Source organism: Talpa occidentalis, unplaced genomic scaffold (assembly GCF_014898055.3).
Source record: "Talpa occidentalis isolate TD23 unplaced genomic scaffold, MPIMG_talOcc4v2.1 talOcc4.14, whole genome shotgun sequence".
NCBI lineage: Eukaryota > Metazoa > Chordata > Mammalia > Eulipotyphla > Talpidae > Talpa > Talpa occidentalis.
The window spans coordinates 40,227,684-40,240,971 of record NW_023601433.1 but is presented as its reverse complement, the minus strand read 5'-3'; the positions used below and the strand labels follow the sequence as shown (position 1 = coordinate 40,240,971).

Sequence of the window (13,288 nt, the reverse complement as noted above, 5' to 3'; positions counted from 1 at the left end):
GGAGAGGGTAAGAGGTCAAAAGTAATAAAGATTTTCAGAAAAATTAAGGACACTGAAAAAAGACAAGGACTTGACTGTTAGCAAACTGACTTGCTGGAGTTTCTGTATTTGGAATCTGACACCTTAACCTGGGTCTGGGTGGTCCTCAGGTTTATTCGCTACAGGATGCAGTCAGTTTGTATACGCATCACCTGCTGTTATACCCACTTTAATGCAGCTTAACCAACAGAAATGTTAAATGCTTTTCTTCTTTCCTATCTTGAATGATGGAATGGTGTCTGTCCTGTTTCCCTCAACAAAACCCCAGTATAATTTTAGATCTGAGATCAATGCTGCCTTTCCTTGCCCGAGATTCTCCTTTTTGGTCCACATTTCCCATTCCCCTTCCCTAAAAGAGCAAAAGGGCTAACAGATATCACCTGGCTCTCAGGGAACTTGAACACAACAAGCATCACTCTCAATTACGACACTATGAGGCAATGCGGTATGTGTAAAAATAATGCTCCACAGAAACGAACAAGTGGACAGGAGCTTCATCACCACATGTCTCTGAGAGTTGAAGAGAAGTAGCAGCAGCTCCTTGGCTCGCTGCCTGGTGTGCTGCCGTGCGGATGGGGAGTGCCCACTGGGGTCCACAGACGCCATCCAGAACCCTTGGTAGTCTTTGTGCATGTTGTGCCGTGAAGATTAATCAGGTCTGTAGTCAGAATAAAAGCAAGCACACAAAACAGAAACAGAAGCGATTTCCATTTTAATTCAGAGTTAGTACTAGCCCTTGGGTATACCAGTGATATAGTTTTAATTGGAAGACAAAACTGCTCATAGGAAAGTCAAGAAATTCAAACGCATCTAAATTTACTGTATACTGCATATTCTGAGAGTTTCCACATTCATGTGTCTCTAGAAAAGGAAAGCACTTTGTTTCTGAGTATGAGAAATTGTTGCTATTCCTCCTTTTGGTCTCCTCAGACCCCTCACAAAAAAAACAAAACAAAAACAAAACTACTAAAAGGGTAACAAGAAATGCAAAATAAAAAATCTAAATAGTATGAAATTAGTTTTTATTTTTAACCTCAATATAAAGGCTTAACATTTTTCCAAAATCAAAACTAAAGATGAAAGTAGGGTGAAGTATCCTTTCCCTGTCCGGGGAAACCAGTAAGGCAGACCTTCTAATGTGGCTCGGTTCTTTCCACAGGACTAGTCTAGGCAAAACAAACACCTCTCCCCAACTTTTCATCTATCATGGGTTGTAACTGCCAGGGAAAAACAAACAACCCCCACCCCCCCCTCAAAACCAATGCAAACAAGGGATTTGAAAAGTTGGGAAAAATTGTTTAACATGTGACCACGTGTTCATATAAAATCCTTTCTAGGAGATTTGAGGAAACATACTGGCCCCAGCAACTGAGCCGGGTTTCTGCCTGGGAGCGGTGCACTGCGTGTCAGGTGAATTCATACCAGTCACTAGCTGTGACTTGGCCATGGCTCAGTTCACCACAGAGATGTCTTAAAATTGAATTTCAGCTTCAGCAGATACTTCAAATTTACCTGAGCAATATCGTAGACAATGTATCTGGAGGGGAGGCGTGTCAAGGAACAAATGGTATCCCAAGGGGAAAGGATGCAATCCACCCCAAGCACGCAATCCCACCTGCATGTACACCTACCTGGCTGATAATGGGCGGAGTCACGTCTCTCACCGGGTTCAGGGAGAGGCAGTGAGGGGAAGCACTCACCACAAGACGCATCATAGGAGAGTCACCAGTGAGTCTGCCCCGGGCAAACTAGCAGCACACACACATCAATTCTGTGGGCTCGCACCGCACACTTTCAAAAGGATACTCATTATACAGTAGGCAGGTGTCATTAACCCCAGACGAAATCCCGGTTCCCAGAGGAACCTCTACACCGTCCATAGTAATACTAGCTGAAGGGTCAGGGGTAGTCTTGCCCAAACCTGTAAAATAGAAGGCCATGGTGATAGGAATCGTGAGAACAGATGTTGAAAATATTCCATGGTGATCTATTTTATGGTGGGTCTGTGTGCTCATTTTAAAGACAGGAATCCCATACTCGATCCTTCCTGATATAAAACTATAGATTAAATATATGAAGTTCCCAGGGCATCAGCCTTAATTAACCTTAAGAATAGCAGCAATACCCCCTCCCCTGGGGATATTTCTGCTGAGTAGAACACAAAGCAGTCACTTCAACCAGGAGTCCAAGCGGAGGTTCTCAATCACCTGTTCCGGGAAGAGGCCCCCAGTGCTGGAGAGCTAATGTTCAGGTGAAAGCCCAAGCCAAGAGGCCTGCTCACTGGCACCGGGACACAATTCTCTACAGCATTTGTGTTACTAGCACAGCCAGAGAGTGAAATGATTTTTCAAAGAACTCCAGCTGTTTCCACAGCAGCTAGCTACAGGGAGGCAGGCTTTTGGCGGGGGAAGTCACTCTGTCCGTATTATCCAGGGTGCCTGGGGTTGGTGCAGCAGCTGCTCAGACACAGTACCTTTGACACTGTGCTTGCCCTTGGGTAACTTGCTGATGTGCGAAGCATGCTTCAGTTCATACCTAGTCAAGAGAGGACAGTCTCAGGAGAGGCTCCCGACAGGGACTCTCAAACCAGTCATGTGAGCAAACACCTACAGAATCCAGTCCAAGTTCACTGCTCCTTCCCATTCTGGCTCCAGAAATGGAAGGTGCACTTTTTTGGGAATAGTTTGTGTCAATGATTACTGCTAAGGGCCACTTTCAAGGACAGGTCCTGTTAGAGGTGTGGCAGGCTACTCTGGAGGTTTCTGTGCAGCCCATGGTCCCTGGAGCCCTCCCGGTCTATTACATGACCCTGCCATTTGGTTACAGTTGATGGGACCAAGATGGACAGTCAATCCAAACTGGACCAATCAGATTTTCTCTGTGGGGAATATGGAAGTGGAATTAAGATTCCAGTTTGATCTGAGCTGATCTCATAGGTAATATCTAGCCATCAGCAGGGGAAGGAAGATCAGGGGTGCCCATTCTTTACGCAATTTAACCAACCTGCTTTCCAGTTCACAGGAAGAATGGACACAGAATGGACACTGCCAGATCCTGAGACCTGGCTGTATTGTGCCTTGGGTTTTGTGAGGTACGACTTTATCTACCTTGTTCACTTATTCGGAATTGGTTTCTGCGGGCCATCACCTTATGGGTGGGTCCTGTAAATATGGTACAGAAAATTTCCAAGGATCTCTCCCAGCCAAGGGGGAATTCTCCTTACAGTACACCCCAGTCATCCTCAAGTGCTGCCAGCCCCAATGCCAACCTTACTCACATGTTTCCAAGGGCAACTTCTCCCAACAGGATTAAGCCTATTGGGTCTCCCTGAGACGTGTGGCAGTAGTTGGCACTCTTGGAGACCATATCGGCGAAATAGATTCCTTTACCAAACATGTAGCCCGTCTGGAGGATTGGAAAAGGGACAGGTGAAAACCTGCTAATGGAAAGTTGGCAGCACCACCTACTTATTAAACACTGACCATGGATGGACAATAAGCTTAGTGCTGCATCCCCCCCATTTCCAATTCTCACCCCCCCCCCCACCCGCAAGGGGCAAATTGACGCTTAAGCTCAGGAGCCAGCTGTTCAGGTCCTACCTCTGCAGGGCACCTGGGGCTGCAAGTAGTTACTTAACTCTCTCTGGACCCCACTCTCCCCTTCTGTGAACTGGGTAAGAGCCTCATGGGACTGCTGGGAAAATTAAATGTGCAAGTAAACACTATATGAGGACTAGTGCCTGGCACATGTAAATACCTCATAAATGCTGGCTGTTATTTTCCTTTTGTAAGTGAAAACATGAAGCTCAGGGAGGCTAGGACATTTGCATGTCACCTGCTCATGGCACACAGCACTATCAAGTCATTAAATCTCGTGGCTCCTTAATTGTTACTACTATAAAAGAAGGACCTGGAAGATTTGTCTCTGAAGGGTCACTCCTACTATCCAGCAAGTGTGTTAACAGCTCCTTGCATCTGGGCGGGGCTTTACACATGTTATACATATTAAGGAGGAAGACACCACAGCTCATGGAGTTTGCAGGGCTGAGAAGGGTAGAGGCAGGTCTGACCTCAGCTTATGCCTGGCCACAAGGCTGTTCTTTCACATGTCAACATAAACCATCAGTGTACACAGCAGGGAATGGACACTTCTTTGGTTCTAGAAACTATGCTTAATACATGTGTAGCTATACCGTGGACATTTAGGGTTAGGAGAATGCAGGGAAGGCTCAGCCTGAGGTAAGGATCTGGAACCCTGCAACCTCCATCTCACCAGCCACAGCTGGGGCAACACCTCCAGTTTTAAACAAGAGTCCCTATTCATGGAGGTGCATGGATGACTCACCCAAGCATCTGAAAAGCTCCTAGTGGATACAGCTGCAGAAATAGGCACTGTCCACCTTTACCTCCACCCCCACCCCCGCCAGGCACGTACCACAGGCGCTTCAGGTGGCGCTATCCGGAGCCCCTGGGACAGGATCCCAGCAAAGTTGGTGGTCCTGGACCCATGCCATAGCAGTCTTCGGTTATGCAGCTGCTTGAAGGGCTTGTAGCGTTGGCTCTCCCCTTCACGCTCTATCTTAAAGATCTGGTGGGGACAGTAAATAAAGGAGAGAGCTGAACAAAGCCATTTGGTACTGTGGTTAACAGAAATATCTGACTAGAGGCAGAACTGACCAGCTGTCCCTATAGCTAGAAAACATCAGGTGTGCTGCAGCACGTCATGGCTCGGGCAGGCAGGACAGTGCCATAACTGGCTCAAGATCCCATCCAAACTCATGCTTGCGGAGCAGAAGCACATGGAGGCACTTCATTTTGGATTTCTGATGGTATTTCCCATTCTAAAACAAGGTTTTGGGATAGGAAATGACCTTTAAAAAGCCACCTCCAGAACTGTACAACTACTACTGTTTCTGCTCAACACACCATGAGTCATGTCCTCTGGTTATTTAAAGAAAAGCAAACTGCTCTTTTCTGCCTGGGGTGGAGGAAGGAACAGAGACGCTCACAGGACATGAGGGGCGGGTATCGAAGGGAGAGGGGACACTTACATCAACGACTTCTAGGTCGTATGCGTTGTGCGTGGTCGCATGAGTGTTCTTCACATACTTCCTGATGGTCTCCGCTTCTTCAGAATCTCTGTCTACCACCTAGAAGAAAGGTGTCTGTGAGCCGGGGCAAGGAGACCCCAGGAGAGGCGCACCGAGGGAGCAAAAGGACTGCAGGCTCAGCTAATGCACAGATCAGCACCACAGATCAGTCCCTTAGTGGAAGCCAAGCCAGCCTGAGAGGCCCCGAGACACTTGGTCAGTAGCCCGTTTCCTGGGCACCAGCTTCTTCACCAATTTGGGTTTATGACAGGATCTCATGTTTTTCTTGTCTTTGAATTCTATGCTTTGGCATATCACGAGACCTAGAAAGAGGGGGCTGTGTGTGACAGGGAGCCTCCAGAACACGGAGCTGGCTTCCAGGTAACATTTCAGCCCTCAGGGCAGGAAAGGACCCCCAGCCAAGACCTGTAATTGCAAGTGGCAAGTCCGATAAGTAAGGGTGTTGAGGATGGGAGAGAATGCTTCATCCTTTGGGACCCTTAGGGCCATGCATTGTGGCTCAGAACTTACACTCAACTAAGTGTTAACAGTTAATGTAATCTATTCTGAAAGAACATGAGTGCGTTTATGGGAAAGACTATATTCTCTTGTATTTTTATTTTCTTATCTGAAGTTCACAAAGTAGGACTTCTGGTCTTCTCATAACCTCTTTTTCTTTTTTTAAAGATTTATTTATTGATTTATGGAAGCAATGGGTACAGTCAGAAGCACGGGAGGGTGAGAGAATTCACCAGAGCCAGAGCGGGGAGCAGAGCAGGCAGGAGGACTGAAGTACACTGCTGAGAGGAGCAGCGGGCGGCAGGAGAGGTCTGTGTGCCATGTGGGACCCTCTTCCGGTGGCCAGGGAGCAGCCGGGGATTGAACCCATGCTGCAGAGGCTGCGGGCAGCTTCGCCACCCAGCGCTCAACTGCTGCGCCCCAGGGAGGCCCCTTCTCATAACCGCTTAATAAAAGGTTTCATATTTGTTAACTGACCAGTAAACCACTTCACAAAGAACTGTGCTAACTACATACCCAACAAGATGATTTGGGTTGAGGGGTGTGGGGGCAGGTAAAAGAAGTGACACTGAATTTCTTATCCTGCTTAGACCCACAGGTGCATGCTTTGTTCTGAGCAAGCAAAGGCTTTTTTCCCCTAAGGATGTAAGCACACCACACCAGGGTCACCAGACCCTGTACTCTTAGATCCTGTACACTGCTGGGGAGGATACGAGACTGAAGAAATGAGCCTGGAGGGAAAGTGAGAACAGGCTCCACCTAAGGGCAAGCAAGAGTTGAGGCAAAAATCCTTCCTGGCCCTGGAGGGGTGATTTCTGCCCCAAGATTCCAACATGTGCAAATTCATGGACTATGTGCCAACATTCACTACAGAGAATGCGAACTCGGGTACTGTGTTTCTATCACGTATTCCCGCTTTGGAAATGGGACACCAGTAACAAACCCAGAATTCTTCCCACAAGTCTCCAAAAACAGAGATCCAATCTGCATTAAGGGGAAATAAAACCTTTCTGTAAAACCCCTCAAAGACCTGTTCACACCAAACAGAGGCTCTGGTTTAGAAGCCCACCTTGCAAACAAGGTGCTTATTGACAGGTGAAATGCTCTAAGGTTCTCAAAGGATGACTAATGACACCATCTAGGAACTGTTGGAAAGGCTAACTCCTGGGCCCCTACAATCACTTTATCTCTCTAGGAAATCCTGCCACATGGTCAAGTTTTAGGGCCCCTTGTCCTTGAGATGAATGGTTAGGATGCTGCAGACAGGGCAGACCCTGTTACCTTAATGTCAGTTTTGAGCTTCTCATAGTTGACATCGATGGGGTCCTTGCTGCTGTCATCAGACCCACCCCTGAGCAGGCTGTAGGCCACCTCGATGTCCAGCAAGTTGTCCAGCATTTCCACCTTGGCCTTCAGGAACAAGAGAAAAAGCTGAGCGAGGAACACGGACTTGCTAGTTCGGGGACAGAAAACCTACATGCAGACAACACCCAACTGATCATGAAGGGGGACATCCTACCTGGTTAGGGAAAGCCTGTCACTGCCATTCACAGTGAGCAATCCCAAGGATTTCCAGGAATGCTAAGGAGGCCAAGGAGGCATGGCCATGCTAAGAGCTCTCTCCTCTTGTACAGACAAAACAGGCAGAGACCTATCATTGGCCTCTTAATGAGTTGGGGAGGATGAGCAGGGAGGAAAATGCTCTCCCTTTCTGATGACTCTTCTTTCCAGACTAAAGTGGTAGCACAAGAACAGGAAGTCACATTTTATGTCCTGTAGTCAGAAACCCCGCTTCAAAATGAGGGCCCACAGGCAGTTTTCCCAGCACTGGCTCCTGCCCTTATGGATCAAGATTGGTATCTAAGGAACCAAGGAGTAACATCCAGACCCTTGGCTCCCTCCCCAAACTGTACTACCTGCACACTGTCTGTGTTGTTCAGGAGTGGAGGCTTCTTCATCCCAAAGTCGTGGGGGATCAGGGTGTAGAAGCGATTGGAGAGATCCAGGATCTGGGAGTCGCTGCTGCCCTGGGACACTGCCTATAGGGGAGGGGCCAGAAGGAACAAGGACTGAGGCAGCAGCTCCCGATCCCCAGCATGTGGCTAGGCCTTCTCCCCGGAAGGTGGGCACCACAGTGGAGGTCAGAAGTAGTTTGGTGTGTACCAGAGTCAGGAAACGGGAATTCTCAGAGCACCATCCTGTGGGTGTCACACCGGTGAATTGGTTGTCTAGGGAGTTACAGCTGCATAACCAAGCTAGCCCCCACCACCATGCAAAATGTCGTTATAGAATCTATGTGGCAGGTTTATGTTGCTGTGAAATTTTTACAATTTTTTGAATGTTCAAATACTTTTCATAACAAAATGCTTAAGGGGAAAAAACCCCATTGTGTGCAATTTCAGCAATTACCCGACCCCCTCCCCCATCTTTAATGCAGAGAATTCCTTTTTCTTGCACCTGGAGGTCCAGGCAGCCAGGTACAGAAAGGCTAAGGCCCCTGACTACCACAATGCCAATTAGTGCTCTAAACACAAAAAGTACACAATAAATACACGAAGGGAGGGAAGACTGGAACCAGTAGGATATGGCACCCTTGGCAAACATTCTGGGTGCCTCCAGGGGTAAAGGGCAATGAGGTGGCACCCTGCACGTCCAAAGCACCACAAATGCTGCTCGTGGCAACTCAGGCTTGTCTAAGGGGCACTGTGCTGCAGATTGCCCTGTGCACGGGGTGAAGACACCAACCCAGCCCTTCCCAGGGGTGCCGGCACAGGAGAAAGCTCAAGCCTGGGGAAAAAGCCTTTTAAGACTCATCAGTGGATAATAAGGAAGAGGTTCTGTCAGGCACAGCTGTAACTGGACTTCACAGCTAGGTTTCAGGGCCTCTTCTCCAGCACCAGACAGAAAGTGCACTTTCTTGGTCCCACTTCAGCTTTCTGTGTCCTGTCTTTTTTACAAGCAAGCCTATACCTGCATTCACCCTCAGATACAAGTGGAAGCTCCAGGGCACAGCCTAAAGGCTCTGGGGCTTGGGGGAACATTGATAAATGTTCAGGGTAAGTAGATGTTGAATGAACAAGAATGAAAGCAAGAACATATTTACAGTATTCTACTTGATGATTTTCTCCTAACTGAAAAATAAACTCAGTCTTTTAAAGATACGCAAAATAAAATCAACACATTTGTGAAGTAAGAGAACCAAACTCTTGATCTTGATCCTATCTAATTACTGAAAACACTGGCGACCTTTTAAGAGACGGCACACTCGGCATATTTGTTGAATTGGAAAAAAATCTAAATCAACATAAATGTGGCTCACTAGGTCCATTTCATTAAGCGTCAGTGAATGGTACCCCTCAGGGGAGGCTGGCCCAGAAGACCCACGAGATAGTGGGAAGTGGGGTTTGGCTGCTTGCTTACCTGCTGAACCTCACTAAGGATGGAGTACGCAGCCTGGATCTGCCGTTTGCTCAGTTTCCCCAAGGGCATTTTCTGAAGGTCAATCTGAGGAGACAGGAGAGGGTTTTGCCTTTGAAAGCCTAGCACAGCACACTGAGAACCCTGTGACCCAATTCCATGGAGTACACAGCCCAACCTCCAATGTGGGGGACAAGAGTCTGTATGTATTGGAGAAGCTTCTTGTTCACTTCATTTATGTCAATCTCAGCTTGCTACACGGTTTTGAAACTACACTTAGTTTCAAATAGCCCAGACCTTCTAAAGAAGATACAGAGTGATGCTGGCCAGCCTAGGTCTCAGAGCCAAGGTAGTTCTCAGTCAGAAAACAAAACCATGATGTGGTGAAAATGATTTCCCTAAGGACACATTACCCAACAAGTGTATTTACATCAAGTCAATAGTGTCTCTTTCAAATCAGTCACCCCAAAAGGTGAAGCATTTGTTCTCACAATGCTGCTTCTGTGCACCACACCTTGGGAACTATCATCAAGAGAGCCGGCAAGACAGAGTGGAAAGCATGAGATGTGCGGCCAGAATGCCTGGTCATCAGTCAGCTTGTAAGAAACCCGCTCTCAGTATATTCTGCATCTGCGAAATGGGGCTACTTTCCTCAAAAGGCACCCATTTCTTTAGTGAGTGACCTGGCCTTTGTTCCTTGCTTGCCCCCCCACCCACATCTGTGCACCACTAGACCCCTATCTTCTGTATCCTGAGACACTGTCTCCAGCATGATTCCTCAGACCCTTCTGAGCATCCGGGAGCCAGAAACTGTACCCTGCCACTCACTCACCTCCAGCACCTCCAGTGCCTGTAACAAAGATGGAGCTAAACGACCATTTCAGAAACAGAACTGCTATGGCAATTCAATTACAGAATGTGAAAGTGCTCACAGTTCACCAGAACAGCAGTGAGTATGTACAGTAATGTCCCATATCTATGGGGGCCACCTCCAAGGCCCCCAGAGGACACCTCAACCTTGGATCTGGTATAACCATGTTTTCCCCTATAAGTACACACCTATGACAGACAGTTGAGGGGTTAATAATAAAATAGAACAATTCTAACAATACATTTTAATAAGTTAATAAGGTTCCTCTCCAAAAACCTTATTGTACACAATATTATCAGGGTAACAAACCACAGATAAGGAGGGGCATGGCACACACATTTCTCTGTACCCTTACTGGAAACTCCCTATCCTGAGGGTCACTCCAGTTCCTGGGGAGAGTTAAACAGTTGGTGATTAATCTGGGGTAGAAGATGGATAATTTATTTTAAGCCAAGAACAAGGTACAGTGAATGACTTTCAAATGGATTATAAACTGGCTCTGAAAGCATTTTTTTTAAAAAGATTTATTTATTTATTTATGCATAGACAAACTGGGGTGCAGGCTGGAGGTGCAGGGGGTGAGAGGATTCACCAGAGACAGAATGGGGAGCAGAAAAGAAATACACTGCTGAGGAGAGAGCAGTGGGTGAGATAGTAGAGGTCTGCTACACCACATGTGGGTTAGCTCCCTGGCTGGGGATCAAACTCAGGCAACAGTGATAGTGCTGAGACTTAATCCCTACACCACCTTAAGGCAATCCTTAGGAAAGAACTCTGAGAGATGTTCTGATCAAGGGCAGTGTGACCAGAACGAGGGCAGATATTCCGAGGGGGCCAACTATCCCTAAGCTGTGTCATTTTGCAGTCTGGAGTTTTAAAAAGATCTGGTTTCCTTACCCTAGAGCCCTCAAAATGCACACATAGGCCATAACAAAAGGGCTCAGTCAACACAAGTGACCCCATTCCCAGACTGTTGGCTGGAGGCAGCAACTCCACAGCAGCTCAGTTCAGGAAGGAAGTAAAAAAGTGGGCGAGACTTCTTGGGGTCAAGGAGGCACAGCTGCAGCAGAGGCAGCTTCTAGGACATAATACCATTTGACTCACACAGCATTCCCGTACTCCCTTGTATCTGAAGGAACAAGACCCCACTTCTCTCTCAACCCAAGAATTACCTGGCTCACAGGGAGTCAGGTTCACCTGCTGGGTATGTAGCTCCATGTTTACCATCCACCTGGTGGTCCAGCTAACATGTAACCCACCATGCCAGGGGTGGGCACCCCACTACCCACTAGCTGCCCACCAGCCTATTCCAGCAGCAGAGCCCCTGCCCCTTTTTCCCTGCTAAATTAGCTACCTATTCAAGTGAAAAACAACATAAAAATGTCATTTTACAGGAAGAGACTTGGGTCTGATAATAGCTGAGAAATTCTATGAATCGCAGATAAACCAGAAATGGTGTGGGTTTTTTTTTTTTTTTTTAAAAAAGATGAATGATACAGAAGAAGCTCTTGCCCCCAGCACATTTCTCTCCCTTCTTCATGCACCCACATTCTTTGTGAGTTCATCTGCAACTGTTCAAACTAGTCAGCCATACAAGACAGATCCCAGGTTACGTATCTACGTGAAAAGAAGAATGAATAAGCCTTGGTAGGTTTCAAAGCCAATAATGGACACCAAGGATGTAACTCAACATCTGTTTAATAGATTGAGCTGTGATCTGTCCTATCCTACCAGGTTGAGCTCTAGACAGGGCAATGTGGGGGTGAGGATGAAGAGGCTACAATGGTCGCACCAACCAAATCTGTCCCTACTCCCCCACTCCTTCGAGGGTGGCTGCTAGCCTCTATGAGGGACCTGGGGAGAAACAAAGGGAGCAAGCCGCAGAGAACAGGTGGAAAGGCCAAGTCTGATGTGCAATTCTTGCCTTCTTTACTGGCCCCTTCTTCAAAATAGTTGGAAGCTTCTGGGTTCAGGGGCTGGGGAAGAAGAGTTCTGTGTGGTGTGCTTGCCTGCCAGAGACCAAAGCGTCTGGACCACCTTTCTGAAGGTGCCCAGGGCTAGCACTGAAGCGCTCTGGAAGCAGGACAGCAAAAACAAGGCCCTTCTACAAGCATCCGCTGGGGGAGGAGAGCAGAAGGGAGAACAGGGAGCACCTACACAGGAACATGATTAGTCCAACCACCAGTGCTCCTGCCCACACAGCCTCTTAGGAAGTTAGAATGAATGTCATCTGAAGCAGCAAGCACATTAGCACGTCTTTCACTCTAAGTGAGGCTCTGTCCACGATTCCCCAACTCCCATCAGTTGATTTGGTTTGGCCACAGAAAAACTATGCCTATATATCCCATCATGGAGGAGAACGTGCAAGAGAAGCAGGGCCCAGGGGACTCAGGTGCCAGCTCTCAACAGTACTGTGCACCTCACAGCAGGTATAATGACCCCTATGAAAGCATGCACTTTGTCTCAGCATTCCCACAACCTGGCTCCGGCTGAAGGACCCATCAGAGGACCCAACAGCCAGCAGGAACAGCCAGAGTTCATTACCAATTCAGCATTCAAAACATCAAGCTCAGTAAATGCTCATAGATAAAACAATGAAGTGCAATAACCTCATACTCCACCATGGCTTTCTTCATACTTTCCACATCAAAGATCATCTTAATGAGTTCCTGCACTGGCTTAGGGAGCTTGGACTTGGTGCCGGGGTTTACCGTCAGTTTCTTCACAGCTTCTTCATCCTTTAGGGAAAAAAAAAAATTGTTGAGACTCAAACAAAGCAGGCCAAGTAGTGGTGAGTCCTGGATACGGGATGGAGAGCCACTAGCAAAAAAGGATGAGCATTATTCAAAAAGTTTTAGGCAGCAGTTGCCAGGAAGAGCATGTGCGTTTCTACGGGAGCGAGACATCTCATGTGAGCCCAACTCCTTCCAGCTGCTCCAGACTCTTACTCCAGTTGCAAGCAGCTAGAACTCATTGCAAAACTCAGCTTACAAGGGTTGACTGGCAGGCACTCATACTCTCCTCGTGTTCTCATCCCCTTCTACCCTGGGAACCTGTTCAGTGCCCACTCAAGCCCAATCTGTAAGTGCTGGGCAGCTATGAGGGCAAATCTTTGACCAAAGGGACACTGAGCTAATGGACAAATTCACCCTGTCTCTTACTGCCTCACCCTAGGGTCAGCTGTAAGACCAAGTGGATAAAGCCTTCTTTATAGTCCCACTGCTGCCAGGCAGCTTGACAGCCTTAAACTGCATCCTAACACACATCCTTTCCCCTCCCCCCACCTTGGTAACTGCAGTCTATCCTGCTACATAGACAATCCAGGCCAAATTAAGACCACTATGTACTGAAAA

At 47.5% G+C, this 13,288-nt stretch overlaps 1 protein-coding gene across 1 annotated transcript in view; it reads right to left on the bottom strand.

Annotated features, from left to right (window-relative positions):
- Nucleotides 1-717: 717 nt before the first annotated feature.
- Nucleotides 718-13,288, bottom strand: part of PARP1 (poly(ADP-ribose) polymerase 1) — a 38,730-nt gene continuing 26,159 nt past the window's right edge. Inside the window, exons 14-23 of the mRNA XM_037510345.2 lie at nucleotides 12,545-12,673; nucleotides 9,068-9,151; nucleotides 7,564-7,686; nucleotides 6,929-7,057; nucleotides 5,090-5,188; nucleotides 4,474-4,626; nucleotides 3,317-3,444; nucleotides 2,513-2,574; nucleotides 1,846-1,960; nucleotides 718-1,576 (exon numbers count right to left, since the gene is read on the bottom strand). Coding sequence (XP_037366242.1) covers nucleotides 1,495-1,576; nucleotides 1,846-1,960; nucleotides 2,513-2,574; nucleotides 3,317-3,444; nucleotides 4,474-4,626; nucleotides 5,090-5,188; nucleotides 6,929-7,057; nucleotides 7,564-7,686; nucleotides 9,068-9,151; nucleotides 12,545-12,673 — 1,104 coding nt within the window. The 3' untranslated portion in view covers nucleotides 718-1,494. The remainder of the gene's footprint in view (nucleotides 1,577-1,845; nucleotides 1,961-2,512; nucleotides 2,575-3,316; nucleotides 3,445-4,473; nucleotides 4,627-5,089; nucleotides 5,189-6,928; nucleotides 7,058-7,563; nucleotides 7,687-9,067; nucleotides 9,152-12,544; nucleotides 12,674-13,288) is intronic.